We start from the raw sequence: 26,765 nt of genomic DNA, 5'->3' as shown, positions 1-26,765 counted from the left end.
TGCAAGCTTGGTTTTGCAGCCAACCTCTTTTATAAAGAAAATACTCTAAGGAGGTATTGCATAATGCTTTAATCGTGATAATTTTATGTTAAATACTCCATTGTAGAATGTGATCAGAGTCTGCTCCTTTCTGTTAAAATATTCACATTTTGAAAAGCCAGTACTCGCAGCAAAGACCAGATCTTTAGCCTAACAGATAAAAGTAAGTTACAGAGGTCTTGTTTGGGTTTGTATGTGTGTTATTCTTTGGTCCTTTTGATGGCAGCATTGAATCTGATGAGCGTAACTATTTCCTTAACATTTTGGGGGACCTTTTGCCAAGTCTGCCAAATGCAATACATGTCCCTTTGCCGCAGCCTCTGTGGTTTTTTTACTAGATGCAGTGTCAGCATGCAGATTTTAGGAAGGGGGATGGAGAGAGGCAACCCCTGAGTCTGGATAACTTAGCAGAAGGTTGGAGGACAAAGAGCCGCTGGGCTGCTGTTAGTGTCGTGCTGCAAGAGAAGCTGAGCCCGGCACTTTTTGGAAAGTAACTGTTTGGAGCTGCCAATAAGTTGCAAGTTTTTGTTGTGCAAGGGAATAGTTGTCCAAATAAGCCAGGGGCCTGCCGCCTGCTTGGCTCTTGGCATCTGCCAGGGAGAAATGGGAATGTGGGAGCTGAGTGTGTGACGAGGCATGAAGAGGAGGTGTCTGAGCTACCAGTTCCCCTCACTTAAGTATCTCCTGTTATTGTCTCTTTTCTTGAAAGAGAAAATTTAGAGGAACCCTGCTACGATTTCTCGTGTGAGGAAATAAAAGCATTTTTAATACAATATCTGTGACTGAATATCCATCAAGCCAATTTCATAACTGATTTGGGAATAGAAACTGCATTATTTCTTCCAGGTTCCAGCTGCAATGTGCCATAGTGTTCTTGAGAGTCAGGACTGAAAACTATTACCTTGTTTCCTCCTGAATATGATGTTTGTCGCAAAAGGGCCAGAAAGCATTTTTCCTGTTACTGGTCTGCGTAACACAGGTTCAGGATTGAATTAATGAGTATTGTGCGTAATGTTTTTGTTCTATAGCTGCAGAATTACATTGCATTACAAGTTTGCATAGAGTTTTCTTGCTTCTCTGGTTTATTCCAGTCGACAATGAGGAAATAGTTTGAAGGTGTTTTGGAAGAAGAGGAAGAGAGGTTATCAGACACATTTAAAGAGCTTGCTCACTGGTAAATCTTAACCCAGTCTTAGATATATGCATTCACATCAGAGAAATAGTCATTGACTCATCTTCTGGCAAGTATTAGTAAATATGAAGCGTATGTAGTAAGGATAATACCTTTCTTAAAAATACACAAGCATGTATGGACTTGAGGTGAGCTTATTTGAACATGTACTTTCCCTGAGCAAGGAATTATGGTGTAAAACTAAAGGGTTAATCGCTGTCGTATGCTAGGAAGCTTAGGTACTGATTTAATCTGTTTTATTAACAAGCTTTTTTCTTTCTTTCAAGTAGGAAAATCTAAATCCTTTAGCAAGAAAATAAATTAGAGAATATATTTCAGGAACCACGGTATATTTTGTGCAGTGCATGTTATTGTAAGAGCTACAGTCCTGACCAGACACCTTCAGACATCAAACTGCTGCATCTCTCTGATGTGCCGTCTGATGCACATATTGATGTGCAATCTGATGACTACTCTCTGATGTGCAATTTCCCTTTCCTAAATTAAATTATTTAAAAGCTACTGAAAAGCTATTCCCATTACCTCTGATGCTTGCTAATGTCTTAGCGTCTGTTCGTAATAAGTCTTAAACAAAGTATAGGAGTTTTATGACCACTGCCTATGAAGAATGTCCAGACATTATAAGTGAATTTTCAGACATGTTTGCTCAATACTGGGTGCAACCTGTGAGCATCTGACAGCCTGGAGAATCTGATAGGACCCACGTGTTTGTTAGTTGTTCTGTGTCTGTTAGAAAGGTGGACAGAAACTAAGATCAGCTGGGTCTCAGCAGCCTGATAGCATCCAGAGGTACTGCTGGCCAATCTTTAAGATAAAGCCATTTAAGTTTATTTCAGTAATGTCTGCAAGTTCAGAAGGTTCAGATACTGTGTTGCTATTTTTAAAGGAAAGGCACTACACTTATTCAGTGGGCTAATTTTATTGCTTTACTTTGGGTCTGAGGTACTTATATCCAAAATTTGAAAACATGGGGGGGTTACAGTTTCCAACTTAACTCTGAATTAAAAACAGTTTTGTCTTTTTATATGCTAAGCAATCATATATTGCTTGTTACACAGAGTAACTACCTCTTTCGAAGAGTAAACATTTATTTGCTCTATCATTAAAACCCTCATTTCAGTTATGGTATGCAAGTCCTCCTGGCCTTCATTTCCTTCTGGCATTTCTCTGGTGCCCTCACCATGGCAACCAGCAGCCTCAAACAAGCAATGGTTGCACAATTGTCGTGTGTGAAGACTGAACAGTCACTTCAGCATTGAGGAGCTGCATGAACATACAGCAGGGAGAAACTCCCTGCAGCCCTCCCAGAGCAGCCAGGGAAGGTGTCAGGTGTTTCTGCAAGCAGGCAGCAGTGCCACGCTGCTTCCAGTGAAGTGAGACCACATGAAACAATTATCTAACCGGCTGCAAAGCTAACTACAGGCTTTAGCTAACAGGACTGCGTGCGTAACCTGATGGGAAATTAGGATCACAGCTTAAACTGCATTGAAGGATACCTTACATCCACTTTATATCACTGTATTTGAAGAAAAGCTACACGTCAGAGTGGAAATGGAAGAGGATACATTCACTTATTTAATTTATACATAAGATATATTGTTATCTGAGATATATTTCCTTATTTTACTGATGTAAGAACAAGTTGGAGTAGTCAAATTTGTATACGAAAGTGATGAGTTGAACAACTGAAATATGTAAACATAAAAATGCCTAGTTATTGGAATTGAAATGCCCAGTTTATGTTTTGAATTTACCAGTGAAAGTTTCACATGGCTTGTTGAAACCCATTGAACGTGCACTTGCCATTTGTACATATGAAACACACAGTTATTTGGAGCTTGTTTCTTGTTAAGCTGAGCAGTTTGCTGGCAGGATCCTGTCATGCTCTGCTTTAATTTGGCGTTGGATAAAGACAGTGCCTACCAATCCATCGCAGCTCTGCAGGGTGTTTGGGGCTGTCCTGGCTCAGCACTGCCATTGCGTGAGAGCACTGGTTCAGGTCTCGCCATCCAGATTGCAAAATTTATTATTTTTTTTTTTTTTTTATGCTGAGGTTAAAAATGCACTTACCTCCCATGCCTCTCTTCCTTCCTGCCTTATACATGCACACACACCCCTGCCTCCCACGCCGGCTGGTCTTGCCCAGAGAAGGGGGGAGATAACAGTCCTGCTTAGCAACTCCTCTATTCAGAGGTCTGCCTTAGCATGCGGCATGCAGGCAGATTTTTCTCCTCAAAAACAAGCAAACCCACCCACACTTGAATTTTTTTTTTCTGGCTATGTTATTTTCAAACCATCAGAACAGAGATGAAGGATGGTTTCATTTATTTTTTCCCCAGCTTTTGCAGTTGTCTAGCTTGCTTTATTTTGTATCGAGTGAACATCCAGTATTTTTGCAAGACCACTCTCATTTGGGACAGTTTATTTTCTTAAAATATCAAAGTCCTTTCAGTTCCTCACATGTTTCAGCTTCCACTGCTCTTTCCCCACAAGTTCAAAAACCTTTCAGATCCTCCAGGATCATCACGCTTTGGCCGGGAAGGGCTCACAACCTTATACCTCCCCTGGGAACCTCCTCGCTGGGCAGGCCTCTCGCATTGCAGCTCCCTCCTCTGGCTTCGGTCTTCTCCGACATCTTCCTGACTTCGTGCTGGGGAGTCGTGACCCTCCTCTCATCGCAGTAGCTTATTTAATCACATGCTTTTGTCATACGACCTGTGCAGCACTCCACTGGGGGAGATGAGCTCAACTTGGCACATCATTTAAGACAGGCCACAAAATGTCCCTTAAGGATCCCCTCTGAGCCATAAAAATCCTGGAAAGTCGTGACTGATGACTTTCCTTCCTGGATGAATCCAGAACACCCTCTGAGAGCTCTGCCCGTCGTCTGTCCTGGTGTATCGCCACCATGTGTTCTTCTACCCTCCCTCCTCCTGTGCTTACTGAAAAAAAAACCAAACCAGTTAATTATGCTCAGAAATGTGTAAGACCCCTGACAAACTGAAATTTGATGTCTTCTAGCATTTTAAATTTCAGCAGTTATATTCCATCTACACAAGATGCATAGCGTGGCTTTGCTCTACGAGAAAACACAAGGGAGGGACGCAGACCCCCCATTCGCGGCAGCAGTTGTGTGAGCGTGGGGATTGCTGGCGCTGGGACTTTGGGAGCTGGGTGTACTGAAGATGGGCTTTGCAAAGGAGTTCAGCACTTCAGGTTTTGCTTTAATCATAGGGTACCTCTATGCTGCTTATCACGGGAGTAAACACGCTGCTTTGGCTCACGGAGGGAGGCTAGCATGTACCAGGTTAGAGGAGCTGGAAAAACCAGCGCAGGCTGACCTCTGTATGGGACCAGCTTGCTGTCAGTCGAGTTGCTGAATCCAGCCCAGATACCCACACGCTTCGCTGCAAGTGAAGAGATTATTGTAACTTTACCTAATTCTACATATTTAATACTGAGCCTATTTCTTTCTGTCTTAACACAGAAGCCCCGTATTTTTTTTTTTTTTTCATGATCTTAACAAACACTTTTTGTGACTCTTATCTTCTCCCCGCCAGCCTTAACTCACTGGCGGTTTTTTTGTGGCCAACTCCACCCTTTTCCACTTAGGGCACCGGTTGTTTGTATCTAAACTCCAGTCTTGAAACAGCCTGTTACGGAGCCGTATCGGCTGTTTCGGTGAAGGTCTTCCTCTCTGTGGGCAGCTGCGTTTACAGCACAGGAGTTAAAATTAACGTCTCTTCGCTCTCAAGAACAAAATACCAGTTAAGTTTTGAAACTTTTCTTCCGTGGTGGTGATTTGGCTTGGAGACTCTTTGTGGGTGCGTTTATAGGTAGATAAGTTGAATTAGACCCTTTTTAAAAATGGGTTTAAGATACGTAAACTCTGATCAAAAATATGCAAAAGTGAAAATGGGTGAAGGAGTTTCTTGTATTATTCTGCAGCTTTTAGGCTAACAGCAGTGCTGCTATTAAATGTAGGGATGTCACATATTTTTTCTAGCTACTTTCCTGTAGCCTGACATATCAAACTGTTTGGACCTTACTGTAATTAATCCTGATGTGAGCACATGCTTTCTCCCCTTAAAGGTTTGCGATGGTGTGAAGTATTTGCAGATGACCTGTATGCCATTGTTTTCTCTATTTACAGGGAATTTTTTATTATTATTATTTTATTTCTACTTCTTTTGAGTGGATAAGGAATACATGGAGAAATCAATGGTCAGCAAACAAGAAACAGCATAGAAAGATAGTCAAAATACTTGTGAGCCTGCATACTTCTTAACATCCTCAGAGAGCTGTCTACCAAGATGAAGAAATTAATACTAAAATTTTCTAGCAACATTATTGTTCTGTGCCATATATAGATATGTGTACATGTAGAATAGGTTATTCTAGCAAGTTGGTTATTCTAGTTTTTCTGCTTATGTTGACTGAAAAATACCAGGTGTCAACTGGTACATGCAAATGTTACTTTCACTCTTAAAAGCCCCAATTTAGACTCAGCTCATACTTCGACTGTCCCTCTGAAAGAAAATAGAAGTAAATGAGTCAGAACTGAGGCTTGTAACTTCACTCTTGAGTTTCAGAGAGCCCTTGCAGGTCTAAGTTGAAAGACTTTTGCATCTAAGCTGCTTGAGTTTATGATGTGTATTTGGATGATGATTGCAAGTATTTCTGGAGGAGTAATTTTATGATGCCAGAAAGACATTGACCTAATCACGCAACTAATGACTCTATCAAGAAAAGCTGTATCTGTTCTGCAGGCTGCAGTACCGTGTAAGGCTGTCTAAGCTGGTGTAAAAGATCTGGCTGGAATTTTAGAAACAGTTAGAAAGTCTAGAAATAGTGGAGTTCTAGAAATAGTTTTAGGAACAGGCTGAGCTGCCCTGTATATTTTTACTGGTGAGTTGTGGGGAAATTCACGTCTCCGTGCAAGGTAGGGGAGTGGCATTTGGGAGGTGGGTGAGATGGAAGCAGAGCAGCCGGGCACTGCCAGCTCAGGGCAGTCAGGTCAGCAGTTGGCAGGCTTGGCTATGCAGAGGATGCTTTGGTTCGTGGTGTAAGTGCAAAGCTATGTTTTCCTCTGGTGTAACTTAGTGTAGTTCAGCCCACTGCAGTTTTGAAGAGAACACCCTCACCTGGCAGTACTGGAAGGGGAGTTTGCAGCCTGCTGCATGCCAAGGTCAGGCTGTGTGCTTAGGTGGCTGGCTGCTGCCAGGTGAATAAAAGCTCTACTCAGCATCCTCCTTGTTGTGCATCATGTCCGAAATGTTGCTTTGCCTTCTTTCCAGTAGCTGTCCAGGGCCCAGTTTTCATACCACGGGCTGTTTTCTATGCAAACTTTCAGGAGGATGCTTGAAGTGCTGTTCCAGCACAAAAGGGGGATGCTGGTGCTGGGCTGGGCAGGTGAGCTGACTGAAGACAGAAGGATGCTTGCGCAAACAGGCAAGGGTTCTCAGCTCAGTGGGGTGGCTTATCCAGGCGGCAGCCTGGCTGTAGCACTGGTGCAGGCACAGGCAGGTTGGCCGAGCCCAGCGGTGGTGCAGCTGTGTTGATAGGGCAGCTGTGTTGAAAGGCAGCATGGACAGCCACGAGGTGCTGTGCTTCTCGCTTTGGGACACGGTACCCCGCTGTAAAAAAATCACTGCTCTTATAGTATCATCTTATGTCTAAACTTTTAGTGTTTTAAAACAAACAAACCAAAAAAACCACATATACCCAAAGAGCTTTTTAAATCCCAAAGCTGAAACTTTCTCTTTATTGAGCAATGCTGAGCACACAGCTGAATAACATAATTTTTCATTCATCTGACAGTACAGTTTTTCCTTTGTCAGCATTTTCTTGTCGAATACTACATCTGAAATTACTAGTGACCTTTCTGCTTGAAAAATATCTGCTTTGTGCCAGAGCAGTGTGTTTGTCATCTTTTTGAAAACATCTCTCTCGAGCATGAGTTTTACTTGGTCACTTGTGGGCAGTTGCAGTGTAATGCCATATATAGGTTACGGTCTTGTGAATGAAAGCAAAACCAAACCGCTTCGACTCCAGGCTACAGTTAGGTTTTCAGAAGCAGATCCCAAAATCAGAGCCCTGCGTGGCAGTGGTTTTATAGAAATAAGTGCTGTACAGTGAAAGCCAATAAATATAATTCATTTAATGGCTAATATTTAAGGTAAGTTGTTGTCCAGAAGAAGGTGATACCCTTCGCGTGAGCCCATCGGGAATTATCAGAAACAGAGGAACGTTGTGTTAGCACATGTGGGATGTCTGTCTAAGGACATACAGATCTGAGTTTTAAAGGTCTGTAGCAGTGAACGAAAGGTATTGAAATATTCATAAATATGCACGGAGGAATGTGCGTGAGTCATGCATGACACACTGAAGGCTGCAGTCTGCTAGAAAATGTTGTTGCGCATTGGCATGTGGATAAATTGCATACTTTATGCACTTCATCCATATCCTCACCTCTGTTTTACAGCTCATCCCAAACCTCTATGTTTGCTACTTGCCCTGCCTCTTACCTATCTTCTGTTATTTCTGAAATTACTTTTAAGGAAAGCTGCTTGTTCGGTTTAACAAAATTGTTGATACAACACTAAATCCTCATTTGTGGTAGCCTCAGCAAGTGTATAATTTACTACTGTTAGCATCAGAGAGCAAAACTAAGCTCAGAAGAATGAAAGTAGCATGATCAGAAAGCAGAAGAATTAAAAATACAATAAGAAATAAACCAAAAGATCTTTCTGTCAAATATCACCCGAAATACATTACACTACCTTTTTCTGCTATAGAAGTAACATTACTCATACAGATTTAAAAAAAAAAAAACAAAGTCTGAATATGACTAATAAGAGTTTACTGTGAATGTTTTTGCAGATCCTTTTTATAGTCCTTGTTGAATTGAAGTGAGAGTGATTTAATATAATACAGATAACTGTTTTTCTCAATCTCCTCCCAAGCAAATACTTCCATAAATTTAATGAATTCTGTCTTCCACATGGCCCCCGGGAGACTACAAATGTGCAGTTTCCTTATATACAGATTGTAAACAAGAGTGAAAGAGCATTTCAGCCTTGCAGAGTGTGAAATGGCAGAGCTTTCTTGCAGGGGGCCTCTTTCAGGAATATTTGAGAAGTAATTGAATATCTTGGAATGACAGAATTTGAAAATAAGTCTTAGCATAGCTTTCTGATGAAATATATTGGCCAGTCATTGCTTCTGCAGTCTTAATAGATCACCGTAACAGAAGGAGAAAGTACCATAGAACTGTAGACACATGGTGAACCATTAGCAGAAAAGTGAGCTGGTGCTGGGATGGCTGGTGCTTGAAAGTCTATTTTATGTGTTTTGGGGATTTCTAGGGGGGAAAAGCAGCCTTCTGTCATACGAGGGATATGATATGCAAAGAGCCAAGATAGTACCTCTGTTGTTATTTTACACTTTATACGCTTTCAAGCAGGTCAGTAGAACGTAAAGGTTGGACCTTGGCCCCTTTTTCTATGCACTGTGAGCTGTTTGACCACGAAAATGCTTTCTTCTAGTTATGTGAAAAATCCTTGTGTCTTCTACAGGGGATTGTATAAATCACACACATCTGAATTTCATTCAAAACCACTTTGGTTGTAGTGACAGATGCTCAGATTCAGGTACTAACCAGTCTCAAGGATTTAAACTGGGCTGTCATGGGTGATGCTGAATCATCTGTTCCCTGGTTTTTCAGATTGTGATCTTCTGCGTATCCCCCTTGTTACCCTGAGGTTCAGCAGTGCATGTTAAAACACTCAGTGCTGCCCTTGAATTTTCACTGGGAGTTGTGCTTTGAGTATGTAAGAATCTACTTACTGCCCAGTGCTCTGCAAACGGGGCTCTGGGCATCTCAAAATGAATGTCCCAAATTGGTGGAAGCATCTGACGTCAACCTCCTTGCTGTCATTATGTGGAAATGAAGACAGGGTCCTGCTGCACCTTAAAGGCATGTTTCAGGGATTAGTAAGTTAATGCTTGTGAAGCACTTGGATTTACAGTAATTATCTGCCCAGAGAAAATCTTGTCAGATAAATAATAATTGTCATCTCAACAGAGTATGAGTAGCATGCAAAAAAGCCACAGGCCCACGTGCTGAGCCATGAGAAGAGGAAAAAATACTGAATTTCTTTTCTAGTGAGAACTAGCCACTGTGTGCCAAATGAGGCATGGGGACAAGATGACTGTGGTATGCTTGAAGATTATTATCTGTGTGCAAGAGGGGCAAAGAAACATCCTCTGCATATCTGACTTCCAGCACTCTGGGCTGGCGGCCACATTCGGGTTGCAGGCTGGGGACGGTGCTCATTATTTTGTCAGTAAGGGTGGCACCCACATTGCTATTGGAACACATGGCGTCATGACGATGATGGCCATCCTCAGAGGTGAGTCAGATTGAAGGGAGTGGGTTTCGCAGTCATCTGCTGATAAATGAAGGATGAAAGTCAGGATGTTTTCTCCAGCCACTTGCTGTTTTCCACAAATCCTTGTTTGCCTTTCTGGAAATTATCTCCCTATAATTACATCCCATCAGTTTCCCTTATGGGCTCCCAGCGCTGATCCACCTCCCACACCTCCACTTCTTTTCTCCAAGTCCCAGTTAAGTTCCTTTCCTCACTCGATTCCCTGTTTCTTCTTTCCTTTTCCCCATCTGCTCCCTTTTTCTGCTGCATGGATCTTACGTACAGCAGCCACTAAAGAGAAGAATCTGACTTTGCCCGTGTATCTTCAAGCTAGCAAGAGGTTGTTCAGCTGTTTGGGGGATGCTGCATGCATAGTCTGGTCTGCACAGAGAGAGATCCATGTAACAGATCACTGCGTAGTCAGTCCACATGAATTTTTAGAGCCTTTACTTGTGGAAATCTGACAAGTGTCAGGTACACATGATCCTGACAAAATTATTCTAAGGAAGAGCACAGGTGTCAAGAACTTGGAAATTAAAGTGTAGTTAAGGATGCTCAGCTGTCTGACTGAGAGGCCATATCAAGTAGAGTCTTAAGGATGTTTTTTGGGGGTCTGGTAGCACTCTCTCTTTTAGAGTCAAAACTGTTGATGAACAAACTATGTCATGAGATTGGTGGATTTCACCCAACAAAGTGGGTGTTTTGGAGGACTGAATTAAAATTCAGTGAAGAAATTACATTTGCCATGCAGAACTATTTTCTTTTTTAATTGAGAACAAGTACTCTGCTAAGGAAGGCAAACTGAAAGGAGCAATTACATACTGGGAATAGCCTGGAGTTATAATAGGCGTCAGCTGCATGGTAAAGACACCAAACGTCTTTCTGGAATGAACCAGCAAGAGCATTCGCAATACACCTCAGCTTGTGTTGTGTGCAGCTTTGCGCACTGCTCATTCAGACAAAAGCGGGAAGACGCTGCCAAGAAATAATGAGAAGGTTAGAAAATATAACCTTTAAGGAAAGTTTGAAGGAACAGAATTTACTTAGTCTAGAAATGTCAAGACTGAAGTAGTCCTAGGACAGGCGTTTGTTGTGGATAGTTGTTAATCTGTCTATCATCTGGAAGGAACAGGCTTTGTCCACAGTGCGTAATATATTAAATTTGATTCTTTGAAAACCTTTTTCATGAGTTTATCTCTTGGGGTTGCAGACATTTTATACAGGAGAAGAGGGAAGGGTTTTCTGCTTTGGGAGAAGGAAAGAAATAGAGAGGAGATGACATCCCAGCGTTCCCTCTAGTTGTTGCATGTCTGTGATACTACTTGAGCATGGATGAGCTCCAGTTTTCCAGTTGTTTATAACTTTATCAAATTTGGATGGATTTTCAGAGGGATTACAGAATTTAAAAATATCCAGCACTAAAAGCAACGCATCCTGATCGAATTTCAAGTACCTCTTCCAAAATATGGAGAACTCTTTAATTATTGATAAAAAAGTTTTTTGTTATCATTTACAAAAATACATTTTATCTTGTCTTTTTCTGGGAAATAGTTAACCCTCTGTGACCAACCCCCTTCCTCCCACCCTCCAAATTGCCAATACTTAGCATACAAAGTTTAGGTCAAATGGTTAAAGTTTGGCAAAGTTATAAGCGGCTAAAAACAAGGTCTGAGGGGAAGTGTCATGTAACATTAATAACAGGCAAAACCACCAGCCCCACCTATAATAATCTTATTTCTATCAAAGCCAGGTTTCCTTGATGATTCTCAAATGTTTCTACAGGCTTTTAGAGAAGATTTGGAATGCCTTATTCAAGAACAGATGAAGAAGGGCAATAACCCCACTGGACTGCTTGCATTACAGCAGATTGCTGAATACATTACAGCAAGCTCTTTTGCAGGTTTTTCCTCATCTTCACTCAGTAAGTGAATTATGCATATAATTGCACTTTTTCTCTCCCTTTTTTTTGTTATCACCAGGGCTTAGCAATGCTGGGATCTCCCCTTTCTTTGAATAAAAATTCTGTCAGAGCTTGCTTCAGCTGTGAAGTAGTACAGATGGTGGCCTTAACTTTCCTTTTTAGGCTTTGTCTCAATTTCTTTGATTTGTATAATGATATCCAAAATGTTTGGAGTCCTCACCCTCAGTTATTCTAGAATTTGCTGGTAAAAGTTTAACTGAGATAGGGAACAGAATGCTACACCCTGTTACTATTAGCAGTTTAACATGAGCATAAACTGAGATGTGAAATACATAACAATTTAGATTTGTTTATTTTTCTACTCTTGTGTATAAATTATCATTAAAAAAGGGGGGAGACGGGGAATAGCCTGGCAAAGTGACTTGTTACACAAACAGCTCCTGCAGTTAAAAACAGCTTGTAGTATGCACTCTAGTTATAAAGATGTCGCTAGGATCTTTCAGTTAACACCCAAGTTCTTCTTTCCAAGTCGTGAGGCGCTGAAACGGTAAAGTCAAAGTAAGTTCTGTGGGTGGACATCATATGGGAGCTTACAAGCCTGAAGTACAGTGGCAGCTGTCAGCATTCAGCATCTTTTGACAATTAGTCCCAAAATGACTCTTCAGAGTTCATTTAACAAAACAAGTGGAAGAGAACAACGGAGAGCCCAAATAATCTTATCTCCGCCTCTCTGGCTGATTAGTGAGACTGCAGGTCCAACTGCTGTCTCTGCTGCGTTCGCCCAGGGACTCGGATGGGGTGACTAATCTCAAAGTGCCTACTCTTTCTGTTGAAAACCAAAATGCCTTTCACCTCTTCTGGTCTTAACTTTCCTTGTAAGCAAAGGCTGTAGCTCTCAAAGGGATATCATGCATTCGGGAAGGGGAGAAGTGTATGTTTGTGTAGTCACGAGTCAAAGAGATAAATTGATCTTTGTGCTTTCTCTGTTAAGAGGTGATCTCTTATGTCTAGCGGTTTGAGAACTCTTGCACTAATCCTAATTTCTTCATTAGGACTAAATTAAAGTGCTCAGACTGAGACATCTTTTCAGATTAGTTATATTGGTGTCAGAAATCCAGCAGGAATGTCTTCTGTAATTTTCAAAGCAGCATGTAAAAATACTTCACTAGTGGCAAATGTCTAAAGCGCAGTTCAAGTCCTATATAGGAACTTGAATCAGGGGACAGCTCAAAATCTGAGTGGTACTTCAAAGGAAACCTGTATTTCACCTCTCTCATGTTTGAAAAAGAGATGAAGACTTAAATTCTGGGTATGGTTCCTACTGTCTTAAAGTAACAAAGGTTTCGGTAAAGACCTTAGAAATCCCAGCAGTGCAGTTCCAGTCTAATAATTGCTGGTACTGCTATGCTAACAATTTAAATACACTACTTCTGGAAAATTGTGGCATAGCTAGAAGTTATTTAATTGTCTGACTGGCCATCATCTTTTTTTATCTGTTTTTCAGGCCATGGAATGATTACACCCATCAATGATCTACCTGGGATAGATACCTCCTCATTTGTTAAGGGAGAAAAACTTACTCGTTGCAAGTTAGCCAGTTTATATAGATTGGCTGATTTGTTTGGGTGGGCACATTTGCCAAATGCCTATATCACAGTAAGTATTTTAGAGAACAAAAATTTTTATTTGGAATCTTACCTATTCATTCAAATTAATTTTCCCCCTGAATAATGTAAATTCAAAAATAGATCAGATCCATTTTCTTCCTCTTTTGCAGGTAAGAGTAAGCAAAGAACATGACCATATTCTAATCATTCCAAGAGGTCTGTCCTTTTCTGAAGCTTCAGCTTCTAATTTGGTACGTCATTGACCTGCTGTAATAACCAGCAAGGCTCAACCTGTTTTCTAAAAGACTTTTGTGGCTGCTAAAATGGACTTCGAAACTATAATCATGCTATTATTTGTTTTTTAATGTTTACCCACCAGGTGAAAAGCTGATTAACTATTTAGATACTAGCATCCTTTGTCCTCGGCATTTCTTTTTGGGTTTAGCTTTGCTTTCTGTTGTCTTCAGCTTCAATGTGGAGCAACAAAGTTTTGTTTTCCTGACTGATGAAGCTCATCAAATAGCCTCAGTGTAACAGCAACCTTTTATAACCTGACAATATGGTAATACATATGAAATGACTCTGTAGGAGTAGTGTTAGTAGAATCAGCTCTTATCTTTATAAGTGGGGAAATAAAGTTGAATAATCTTCCCCAGGCCCAACAAAGGAGCTGGGTGAAGTTACAGATTGGCATTTAGGCAACGGTAGCTGTGAAGTCACGCATCTTTTGGTGCAGGACCTGCCATATGTTCTTCATGTCAGTATGTATCTGTAAAGAAAGTATCTCCGGTTGGAACGGGTAGCAGATTGAGATTGATAGCATTACACCAGCAAACACAGAACCAAAATACAAACATGAGAACGAGACCTGACATGACCCTGCTGTTGTTGTTTGTTGATTGTGGAATTATTATTTTAATGTTCCCATGATACTGAAAATTTCCTATGCATTTAATTTTCTGATTGGAAATTTCTCAGAGGCTGAATTTTCTTCATATTTAAAATGTAAGAAATGTTAACAAAATTAATTTTCGAAAGTCAGAAACAAGGAGAGGTCAGCTAGGCCAAAGAGGAATATATGTTGTGTCAGGGTCTTATCTTTACTTCTTCCACAGCAAGACTTCCAACAGCTATCAAGGGCTTGGACAGCAGGATGGTTTATTGACACACAGATTCATGGCTGCTCTCCTACTTTTTTTTCGTTCTCTAAGCCCTAAACGTGTGGGGGGAAATTTGGTACCAAGTAAGAAAGGGAGGGTAGTTTGTAGATAATGGCAGTTTTTGCAAACTTTTTGAATATTGTTTCTTTGTTTGACTTTTCCAGGTTAAAGTAAACATCCTAGGAGATGTAGTTGACCAGGGAAGTACAACCCTAAGTATTGACAATGCAGGATTCAGTCCACATGTGGCCATCTACTCCACACGCCCTGATGTCAGATGTGTAATACACATACATACCCCTGCAACAGCAGCTGTAAGTCTTCCTTCTAGCATAAAGAGTAAAAGAAAACAGGTTTATCTTGTGAACTTAGAGCACATTTCTGAATCTGAATCACTGCTTATGGCAGTTTTATTTTTGTTTTTAACATCGATTCTCCACTGGTAAAGAAAGGTGTGAGGTTATCAAATAAGCAGAGAAAGAGGGCTGGGCCACCGCAATGAAAAGGATAGGAATAAATTGATGCTCAGATATGATTGTACTCAGGTTAAAGGAGGCTGTAAAGTGTATAGTTTACACAGGCTTCATTTATAGCATCATAGACCATGTAACGTGCTGTATACATCATCATTTGCATTATGCAACTCCATTTTTAAGTGGCTTAATTAGTAGTTATGTTCAGTTTGGATTTACCTCACTGTTAAAAAGTCATAGTTAACACATAAGTTAAAAATGGTCTGTATAACAATGATAAAAATGTAAGGAGACTTGAAACAATTGATTTGAGATAAATAGATAAATTCACATTATTTTATATATAAATGCATATATATGCATTCCTTGACTACAGACAAAAAAAAGGAATGGATAACTTCTTTTATACTGGCTTTTTGAAGTTATAAATGTGGGAAAGAAGGAAAAAACATTAAGTAGGCTTATGCTGAGAATTAAACATGGATAAAATTCACAAAAATTAACTTAGTTGGGATAATTTGTCTTTTCCTATAATGAATCTGTCCCTAGGTTGGGTAGCAGCAGCTCTGTCACCCTATTGCAAATTAGACTGGGAGGGGAAAAAAGGGTATTGTTTCTAAGCTTTCACTATGGAGAGTTTGTCCCTCTTCTAGCAAAGGTGCAAAGTATATCCTGCTAAGGTTCGAGTGGCTGAGATATGGGTTTTAAGAGTTTTACTTTTTCCTAATTATCAGTACTTCATTTTCTTGAAACAGGTTTCATCTATGAAGTGTGGCATCCTTCCCATATCACAAGAGGCTCTGATTCTGGGAGATGTTGCTTATTACAACTACCAGGGATCTCTTGATGAACAGGAAGAGAGAATTCAGCTTCAGAAAGTTCTTGGACCCAGTTGCAAGGTATTCAACCTCATTCACGCTCTTCATAAACAATTTTCATGCACTGCGCCGGTTTCTACCATTTAACATTAGTGTCTTCATTTACTAGGTATTAGTCTTGAGAAACCATGGTGTAGTAGCACTAGGAGAGACACTGGAAGAAGCATTCCACTATATTTTCAATGTGCAACTGGCCTGTGAAACACAGGTGAGAGAAAATTTCTCTGTATTTAATTTCAAACACTTATTCTGCTGAGTTATGTTACATCCAGATGGGAAGATCTTCAAGGCCGGGTTGGATGGGGCCCTGAGCAACCTGGTCTAGTGGGTGGCGTCCCTACCCATGGCAGAGGGGTTGGAGTTAGATGATCTTTAAGGTCCCTTCCAGCCCAAGCCATTCTATGATTCTATGATCTTTAATATCACAGAATATTTGGGGTTGTGGAATCCGGTAATCATATGCCAGGTCAAAGTCAGAGAAATTGGAATAATCAGGAAAACATAGAAGGAACAGCACAAATAGTGTATCGCTCTTCCTAGAATGAGTATCAGTGGTGTTACACTCTGAAGGGTACAGGTTTTGTTCCATGCTGTGGAGAGTGAGCTTCCTGCAGGGAATCTGTCGGATAATAGATTTGGTGGTACTCTCTGTATGTGGAAGTGTGACTTAAGATCTCTCAACATCTAGCTCATTTATCAAAGCTGAACATTGTGACAAGGAAAGAAGCTTTTCTCTGTGATCACAAAGATTTGTAAAACCAAATAAACAAAAGGTCTTTGGAGCAATAGTAGAGGGTAGCATATTTAAAAATAACTTGAGTCCTAAAATCACTTGTTTCTCTTTTGTCTAACTTTAACTGCCTAGCTAGGTATCTTGGTATTATCTATAACCTGTGGAGAGAGACTACTGAAAGTGTCCTTACCTTCCACAAATAACTCTTAAGCCCATACCCAGAAAGGTCCTCATTTTGCTCGTACTTGTTGTCCAGTGATCCTGTCCTCCCAAGTGGGCGTTTGGATGTGCAAATGGCAGTCTCCCACTCCTTCGTTTCCTCCCTTGCCCTGCCATTCATTTTGAGTTCGATCATTCATTCGTTTTGAAATGGATATAAAAATGAAAAATTTTTAGTCTTGTGATGCAGAAAGATCTTTTTAAGGTGCTCTGAAAGCTAGTGTTTAAGTCTACTCCTTTTAAAGTGCAATTATTAGGAGATATTGTCATCCTTTCCATAAGAATCGCGTGCTATATATTTTAATACATTTTTGCACAGTAGAAAACTAGCCTGAGAAATAACTGCAGCATGTGTTTAAGTATGTTTCTCCTGTGAATTCAGAAAAGCAGAGAATCCGAAAGCTTTTCCACAAATGAAATACTCATTGATGTCTCTAGGTTCATGCATTAGCTGGAGCAGGTGGGATAGACAATCTCCTCCTACTGGATCTGCAGAAGTTCAAGCCTTCCACACATGCTGTGGCAGCAACTGGAGGAGGTGGAGTTAATATGGCTTCGCAACAGAAATGGAAAGTTGGGGAGCAAGAATTTGAAGCGCTCATGCGCATGCTGGATAACCTGGTGAGAGCACGTTGATGGCGTTGTCCATACAGTCTCTGTAAGCTTTTGAGTGTAGGATTAGCTTCTGTAAAGCAAACCATTTTTTCTGCTTTCTTTGTGAGTTTGAAAATGAAGATGGTGTAACTTTTATTGTATATGAAATCTCTTCTGCTTGGTTTAGGTTTTATTATGTCACTGTATCTGACGGTAGTATTCTGTCTTGATAAGAATTTATAATGTTTTGAACTTAATTTGTCCAACCCATCTCACAAACATATTTGCTCTTTATAGTAGCTTAATGGTAAAAATATATTTTAATTGCCACCTAGTAAATAGACATAGCAGATTCCCTCTATATTTTGTTATTAACTCTAATATTAGGGAATAAGATGATAATTTATTATTTGTTTGAAATGTCCGTTTCACTGCAGTATGAACTCTGGAACAGCCTTTAATACAAATAGCGTGAGGAATGGGGAGTGTCATGAACTAGGACGTGCCATTGTGCAAGACAAATAAATGTCCTCATGAAAGCTACCTAGGTCATAACCTGAGCCGGGAGTCATTTGGTGGTCATGCGTTCACGAAGGTGGGAGGAAGGTGAAGTGTAAGTGGGGTCCTGTCCAGCTGCTACTGTACTGTATTTTAAATGGGTCTCTTGAATGTTAATAGTATGAATGAATGATGAACCACTAGCCCATTCTCTGAGGAGCACAGTGGACCTGTTTAACACATACAGGGCAGCACAAAACTTCCATGACTTCTATGGATGCCTTTTCCTGATTTTAAAATTTTTTTTAAAACAATTTTTTCTTTTTTTTTTTTTCCCCTCCTCTATAGGGATACAGAACTGGCTATGCCTATAGGCAACCATTAGTCAGAGAAAAACCCAGACATAAGAGTGACGTTGAGATCCCAGCCACTGTGACTGCCTTTTCCTTCGAAGATGATACAGTCCCGCTTTCCCCTCTGAAATTCCTGGCCCAGAGGCAACAGAGAGAAAAGACAAGATGGCTGAACTCTCCAAATACATACTTGAAAGTTAATGTGCCTGAGGAGTCCTGGAATGGGGAAACCAGTCCCAGGACTAAGATCACGGTAGGTAGATATTTTAGGCAGTCGCTTAGTTTTTCCACTACTTGAGAGAAAGTAAATTATGCAGAGTTTATATGAGGAAGTCTTTAACAGGATTAGCAAATACGTTTATCAAGCAAATAAAAGTAGGCTTTGGGGAGACTTAATGACATTAGTACTAAGGGCCCCCTCTGTTTGGGGAAGGGAGGTTTAACTGTTTGGAAGAGTAACAGTTTATGATAAAATTTAACAATTATTTCCCTTTTGTTACTAGCTTTTCTGATTCCTGAAGTAGAAAACATTTTTTTTTCTACCATATCTTTTTGTGCTATTAATTATCCACCAGGCATAGTAAGGTTTTAAATCACCCATGGGTTGTTCTCTTCTCTACACGAGGGAGACACGAGCTCTAATTCATCTCTAACTGCTCCTTTCCTGTTTGTGAGCCTACTGAAAACAGACTTCGAAGAGTCTGTTCATGCTACTACTTTTAATGACGATCAAGATTTTTCTTCCTCCTTTAGCTCACCAAGATGCTTCTATTGTAATTTCAGTCTGGAGAGAGGTGGCTCTTGGACTACGAAGCATGTTATTTGCTATCAGGCTACTCCCAGTTGCATAGTACCACTGTAAAAGCATCAGCTCCTCCTGCTGGCAGGCTAGCGAGTTTCTAAACTTAAGTTTGGGAGAAACACCCTCAGCAACTAATTTAAAATCCTGCTTACAAAGGAAAAAAAAATACAGTCAAAATGTGTGGTTAGCAGAGGTGGAAGTTGATTGCATGAACAAGGGCTCTGGAGCTGGTGGATCTATGTGCCGGTTACTAGGAAGCATGATCCTTTCTAAATATGACTTCATTAGTACACAGTTAGTACTGCATTTTTCAGGAATGTATTTCATTGCTTACAAAAAGTAATGTTGATGATACATGTTCAAGGCAACTTAATTCCGCTTGGGCAAACATACAGACTTGTAAGGAGTTGGGATTATTTTGTGGGTGTCATGTGGAATTGAGAATAAAGTCAGAAGGTCCCTTCTTTATATCTCTTCTTTAACAGTAAGACAACACTGAGAATTGCTCCTCTCCGTCATGCTGGGATTTTTAACCGTGGTTTGTTTTTTTGTTTTTGTTTTTGTTTTTTTCTAAGTGGATGAAAGCTGATGACTCCTCCAAGACTAGTGGAGGAACACCAATCAAAATTGAAGATCCAAACCAATTTGTTCCTCTAAACACAAACCCAAATGAAGTGTTGGAAAAGAGAAATAAGGTAAAAGAAGTGTAATTAAATGAAAATTGTAACATTTCCAAATAAAATTATATGTTCAAGTAACAATTCAACACAGCAGTACAATAACATTTTCAAATGTTCTGATTTTACTGAGAAGTTTCTTACATTGTATGTGATTTTTGGCACTAAAAATTGTGTATTTAAATGTACGGTATACATGAAGTCTGTAGATACATATTCAATATATATGTAAATTCTGAATGCAATAGTTTGATGAAGGATGAGTATTAACTCTGGAAATGATAGATTAGAAAAGGTAGTCCCTGCTATTTAGCATTATATTTAGCGGATAATTAGGTGTCAACATGAACCGAATTGCTGTGCATCATCTACAGCATGATTCAGTCTCATACTGTAATCTCACTCTGTTCTGTATTAATTCTCCTAAAAGCTGGAGTTTTCTATGGTCCAGTCCACTTCCTAACGGCAGGAAAAAAAGAAAATGAGAGGTTTTTGTTGGACCACTCCGTAAATACAAATATCTCACTGTTTTTCCCTTCCTGCACATAAGACACTTACTGTCAGACTGACCAAATACTCCACCCTAGGCATAACTGTATTAACAGATATTCAGGACACTTTCCATTTGATTACATATTTTTTTCTTTCTTGGAAAGCACCATATCAGTATCCGTGGGGACTGAACTGGAGTCAGAAGGAGCAACTCCCTTCCTTAGAAATGGAAAGGCACCCTCTAATCATCTAGAGATTAATAATACAAGTCCCAGACAATGATTTTTAAATTCATGCATGTCAATGACTCATTAGATAGTTTATTCCTGTTTTTCTGCTGTAGAATTTTTTTTACGTGATCTGTATTTGTATTTATATTTATATCTGATCTGTCAATCTCTTAAGCACTGACAATATGAAGCTAGGGCTGTTGGTTTGGGGAAAATAGTGAGCTATTCACAGAAAGAAAAACTTTATCAACCTTTGTGACTGCAGAGATCTCTTCAATAGCTTAACATGGTCGTTTATGGGATGGAGATTCAGAGACATACTATTCCTTGGGGCTTATTTCTAAATACTGGCTTGCGTGAAGTGAAGAAGCTGGGACTAGGGTGGATATTCGGGAGTGCTTGAGGGGCTAAACAACATGTGCGGTGCATTCAGAAGTGGAAGGGGAGATCTTGATTTTTAGGTGCAGCAGCATATAGCTTGATGCTCCAGCCATTCACTGCTGCCTGTGTTACTGGCTTTGAAAGCTGCTGGGCATAGGATTTGTTAAAGAGAAATATCTGTTTCTAACCCAGTTTATTTTCTCTGTATAGATAAGGGAGCAAAACCGATATGACCTAAAGACAGCGGGACCACAGTCTCAGCTGCTCGCTGGGATTGTTGTGGATAAAAAGCCGAGTCCAGTGAGTAGGACATAATTAATTGATTTATAAATATTTGGGTTATTTGGCTGCCTGTCTTTCAAACAACAGTTTGGGCTGTTTTCTTTCAAAATGCTTTGTTAGAACTGATTATTTTAGTGCAAAATTTTGGATGTGTGACACATTTTATTCATGTTTCATTTCAGAGGTTTAAAATGTTAGTTTCAAATGGAGATATGAATGGTAAGTTTGCCTGCCATTAAAATTAATGAAGTAGGACCCCTGTCTAAGACCATTTAAGCTAAAGAGTGATGAACTTTGCAATGCATGGTGCTAAAAATAATCTTTTCATTGGTCTGTGGAACTGCTGCTACAGAAAATGATTGAGGCCCAGAAATAACTGAGTTTAAAAGGTGGGACGGGACCATGTAGAAGGCAGCTTTCATTAGAAACAGGCTTCTTATTGGGAGGGAAGATTTCCAGTTTCTTACCTGTCCACACTAATCTTTTCTTGAATAGAATGTACTTCTAAACAGTACAGATATCCCTAATAAGGTTATATAACAAACTGTGATGAATTGTAATTGGAGTTCTAAACTTCTAAGGGTTTCCAACCATCCATGGGTTAGTACATCTATTTCCTCATTTTGGTTTCCAGTATTCTTTTGAGATAACACTGAGTTTGCTTATTTATTTCAGGCAAAAAGAATATTTTCCAAATGAGTTTTCTTTCACATGAGAATAATTTTAATTTTGTCATTGTAAGATTCATCTCAGAAGAGCTCTTCCAGTCAGATTCCTAAACTGGAGCATGAGCACAGTTACTTTCCTACAAAAAAATTCCTAGAACTTGGGGTGTTTGCAGAAAATATGGGAAACCTTATTTTTGAATCCCTGTTCTTAAAGGACTTTCACTTCTCTGAAGCATATACTAGTCCCTGAAGTGTAAGCTGCTGATGCAGGTCTCTACTCTGAAGCTGTCCCCCTTGATAAAAAAAAAAAAAAAAAAAACAAAAAAAAAAACCACTCAAATAATGATTGTGCTGCTGCAAAAGGATGGTGATTTACAGCTCAGTGGTCAGTGTTCATTACTATGTGAATGCCTATTAAATGGGGTACTTTTCATCTGGATGCATCTATGTTTTTCTTCTGTATTCCCTGCCATTCTGGTGTCACCAAACTTGAGGCAAAAAGGAGACATTAACCATGTACATCTTGCTTGCTTGCTTGCTTCTTTTTTTAACTGTCAAATTTTGTGGTTTTCTCTTTTCCAGCCGATGCAATTTGAAGATGATGAGCACGCACCCCCGGCACCACCCAACCCGTTCAGCCATCTCACAGAAAAGGAACTGGAAGAGTACAAGAAAACAATTGAACGCAAGCAGCAAGGGTTGGAAGGTCAGTGGTGCATTTTTAAATGTTGGGATTTACATTTTAATAATGAGTTAATTTTTAGTTTGAAAATATCTACTGTAAAAAATGTATACATGTTAATTATTAGCATATACTGTTGGCAACTACTTTAGAGCTAATCATTCCTTGAGACGGTAGAATTTTTTGTTAGGTTTTTTTTTTTTACTTTGGTTAGTGCTAAAATTAAAGCAATGAAAGGTTTGCACAGAAATGGGGTTGACAAAAACACACTTTAACATAATGACTTTTTTTGTCAGAATCATAAAATATCTTAGGTTGGAAGAGCCTCTGAAGGTCATGTTAGTCCGACCTCCTCCTCAAAGTTGATATCAAAGTTAGATCAAGTTGCTCAGGTCTGTGCCCAGCTGAGCAAAAGTTTACTGAGATGTTTGGTCTTGGCTTCTTTAATTTTTCTTCTATTCTCACAATGTGCAAGACTCATCTACTTTCACGTTTTACATCATCTTCCAATACTACTATTCCATAGGGAATTACTAATTCAGCATTGATTTTTTTTTTTTTTTTTAACAATAACACTTAATATGCATTCTTCTTCACTAATATTGTGTAATAAAACAATTTTGCTATATATCACATTCAGGGCATAGCATAATAGCTTACTACAACAGCAAACTGTGTGACTTATGGCTAGATAAAACCATGGGGCATGCTACTTGGAATGCAACCCTGCCACCCTTTTTAATACTTTCTATTAAAGAACTAATATATAATGATTGTTAGCAGATAAAACGTGTAAATCCATAATTCTATAGAGTTTAAACTATGTATTGTAACTTCTCGATGTTGTCAGCATGAGCAATGCAATGCTAGCAGAGCTGTAAATCTTGTAGCAGTAGCACTGACATTCTTGCTTGATTTTTACTTTTGCATGGCTACTAATTCAAATCTTGTCCTGCAGATGCTGAACAGGAATTATTCTCAGATGACGGTTCATCCGTGTCACAAATTCAGTCACAAACTCAATCCCCGCAAAATGTCCCAGAAAAATTAGAAGGTATTCCATGCAATTTCTGTACAATGCCAATGGCTCTGATAACCCGAGTCCGCCACTTCTGCTGCATTCTTACACTTGCGTAAAGTCGACTGAGCCAAAAAGAGCCCTCTTTTAACAAGTCTGGGTGGGACTCTGTCCAGAAAACTGGTTTTCCCAATTTTTTCTAATACGTTATTCTCACAAACAGAAAACAGCACATGGCATACTGAAACTTAGATATTAATAAGGTGGAGAAAATAGATATTATATTTTTATTTTACTGAGAGTGTTAAGATTAGGTTTTTTGCCTAAGACTTTTCCAGCAGAGTCTAAGAAGGCATTTTGAAAGGCTAGTTCTCCAAACACTTCTGTATGGAATGGCTGCATTTTCATAAAGTAGCCTCTTGCAGTAAAGCGTAATTCTGAGTGTGCTTGAGGCTGTATACATATATGCTGTGCAGACTGTATTTGTATATACTGTACACAGCTTGAGCTGTATATATACCTGGCAGAGATAATTTTAGCTTTTTCAGCCCGTTTTCCTTTAATGACGTTTTCACAGTATTGTCTGCTTACAACAAGTAAGAGTGTAGATAAAGGGTAAAAAACTGTATCTAAGCACTTCGGGTTTCATTCTTTGGATCACAGTCCAGACTCAGACTTTGTTTCAATACTGGTTTTTTGCATGATAGTGTACATAAATAATTGTAAAATTGTCTGTTCTTTCAGAAAATCACGAAGATCTCTATACCCAGAACGCTAACCTAATATCTGCGGAGTTGCCAGCTGTGGTGGTGAACGGGAAGGAAGATGCACATGACGTGGAAGAAGATCTCACCAAGAGGGTCAGTCAGTTAACCACTAGTACTGTGGAGAGCGTAGAGATTATGATTAAAAGCTCTGAAAAGATAGAAGAGACCCTGTCCCCTGAAGGGTCACCTTCCAAATCCCCATCAAAGAAGAAGAAGAAATTCCGCACCCCATCTTTTCTGAAAAAGAGTAAAAAGAAGGAGAAAGTAGAAGCGTAAGTGCAGTTCTGTTGTGAGGAGACCTTGCACATTTTAAACGTTTAAGTTGACCATTAGCAGCGTAGGGTTAGGGGTGTGCAGTAACTGGACTTTTAACCTAAACAAAAAGGAACTGGAAGAGGTTTTGCTTTAAAAAAACCAACCAAACAAACAAAAAACAAAAAAACCTTTCATGTTAATTGAAAATTAATTCATCTCTCACTTAACTGTGTCCAAAATTGCTGTGAGGGTTTGAAACATTCATTAGTTTCATGTAGAACTACACTGGCAGGTGCTCAATTACCATCATAGCAAGATCGAATACCATCACAGTATGCAGCAGCAAGTTCTGCTTGGAGTATTTTGCAGACCTTAAACTTTTCAGCACCATTAAAGTCTTTATTAAAGTTACTGTTGAGTGATCATAAGACTTTTTAAAACTGCTGTCTCATTTGGTAACCAGATCATACATTTTTGTATTGTGATTTTGACCATATATTTTATGTTTCTGTACCCCAGTTTGAGTGGGTGCATATTAACAGCACACCTTAAATCTTTTTTAAGATTAGATCATATAGAAATATTATACACTGGCACATAATATTAGGGAAAAACTGTGTAAGAGAAGGTTTATTTGGAGTTATACAAAATGTCTAAAGAATTCCATTCTTCAATAACTTTTTTGCCAAATATTTCATTTTAGTGAAATATAATTTTTGAAGACTTCTTTTTTTATTCTATCAGTTGGGGGGGAGGAAACCCTTATTTTTCAAGAAAGGGGATTTTATACACTTAACATTGATAATTTAGTTTAACTGGCAAAACAAAAAGAAGATTTTATATGTTCAAATGTTTGTATACCATTCAGTATAAAGGTATTATAAGCATGTGAACCAAGCATTTAATAGTAGAGTGTATTTAAGAATGCTTGGTTTAGAGTATACTTAAATATAATTCAGGAATCCAGGGACTTAGAAATCAAAAGCATATAAAATTGAACTGGATTCATGTTTAAAAATTGCTTGTGGGGTTTTTTTTTCTCTCATGGTATTGCTAATGAATGAAGAAAAATAATCTCTTAACGTAACCAAATGAAGGAAACAAAACTGTTAAAAGGGAAAGTGAAATAGTAAGAAAATAGGAGGAGACAAAGAAAGTAAAAGTCTGGTGATTATTTTTTTTAAATATATGATATGGATTGTGGGATATTTTTATTAAATCAGCAAAGTCACATTTCCATATTAGACGTTTTAAATAATTTGTATGGATTCATACAGAGTGCAACACTTTGGTTTTTTCTTCACTTTCATTTGAATTGTAAAAGGGTCTCGTGAATCTGTGTTGTCCTTTGGATGAACCCAGAGCAAATCAGAGCCTAGTGCCATGGGTAAGGGTGGTACCGCCACTTACTCATTTTTACTGATATTGTCATTTTAGTACTTTTACTGTATTGTAAATACAAACTAAACATAGAAATTAACATAGGGTTTTCTTCGCTGTGTCAAATTGTCTGTAAATCAGTCATCGCAATAGGAAGTACATTTTAAAGATCCATGTGATTCCCAAATTGCCGGTTGAAATATTATACAATATATAATTGTTAAATATGGCTGGAGAGTGGTTTGGCATGCAAAAATGTTGATTATAGCATGTTTGGGGGCTGGTTAGCTTTGACCGTGTAAGTGTGATAACGCAATGTTGGAATGGATCCTGGAAACAATTTTCTAGCTATCACTAAATACTGGAATCAGTGTTTTTAATCATAGTGGAAACTTTCAGTTGCTTACTTTGTTTTTTATGTTCTACATTATTTGTGTTGTATTACAACATATGTAGAAACAGTAACCTGTGAACTACGCTTTTCATAACTTTTTTAAAAATATATCTAAATGAATGCAATGTGCATAAATATTTTTTAAAATGCAACCGTGAACTATTTGCACCTTTTGCTAATGCCTCTATTTACTTGCTTTGGCATAAAGAATGAGCCAGCCAACTCTTGTGTCCTGTGGAAAATATATAAATGTTATCTGAAATTGCTCATAGATGTAATGCTAATTAATGTTAAATCACAAATAAACAGTATTTTAAATAGATGGATTTTGTATAGCAGCCTTTTGTTTATACAGTGCTCTTGCATCTCTCGCTTGTAGAAAAGATGTTTTGATTATGCACGTAACTTCTCAAGAATTTATTCTGAAGATGGCTTCTTGCTTATTCTTCTTCTGAAAGCTATGCAAGAAAATAGTCTGATCTTATTAGAGAACAGTTGTTTTCTTTGTCACAGATCCCGGAGATGAAAGAGGACAGGCCCGTGGTAAAATACACGGCGTTGTCAGGCAGTTGTTTTGAACCTCGGTTGAGTTTGTGCTGCAGGCTTTCCTCTCCCAGGACGTGCTTCCCCATCTTATT

At 39.1% G+C, this 26,765-nt stretch overlaps 1 protein-coding gene across 4 annotated transcripts in view; it reads left to right on the top strand.

The window, feature by feature from the left end:
- The window catches only part of ADD3 (adducin 3), a 101,648-nt gene extending 75,220 nt beyond the window's left edge, over positions 1-26,428 (top strand). For 3 of the 4 annotated variants that reach the window (XM_082310551.1, XM_082310549.1, XM_082310550.1), the window contains exons 4-16: positions 11,446-11,584; positions 13,089-13,240; positions 13,362-13,442; positions 14,516-14,665; positions 15,580-15,723; positions 15,812-15,910; positions 17,093-17,275; positions 18,095-18,352; positions 19,477-19,596; positions 20,892-20,981; positions 22,214-22,337; positions 23,272-23,367; positions 24,076-26,428. In XM_082310551.1, the coding sequence (XP_082166677.1) occupies positions 11,446-11,584; positions 13,089-13,240; positions 13,362-13,442; positions 14,516-14,665; positions 15,580-15,723; positions 15,812-15,910; positions 17,093-17,275; positions 18,095-18,352; positions 19,477-19,596; positions 20,892-20,981; positions 22,214-22,337; positions 23,272-23,367; positions 24,076-24,374 (1,935 nt within the window). In that variant the 3' untranslated portion in view covers positions 24,375-26,428. The remainder of the gene's footprint in view (positions 1-11,445; positions 11,585-13,088; positions 13,241-13,361; positions 13,443-14,515; positions 14,666-15,579; positions 15,724-15,811; positions 15,911-17,092; positions 17,276-18,094; positions 18,353-19,476; positions 19,597-20,891; positions 20,982-22,213; positions 22,338-23,271; positions 23,368-24,075) is intronic. The other variant, XM_082310552.1, reaches the window with a different exon arrangement.
- The last annotated feature ends 337 nt before the right edge of the window (positions 26,429-26,765 follow it).

The sequence above is a fragment of the Platalea leucorodia genome (genome assembly GCF_965183815.1).
Source record: "Platalea leucorodia genome assembly, chromosome: 4".
Lineage (NCBI taxonomy): Eukaryota > Metazoa > Chordata > Aves > Pelecaniformes > Threskiornithidae > Platalea > Platalea leucorodia.
This window is presented reverse-complemented; position numbering and strand designations above follow the sequence as displayed.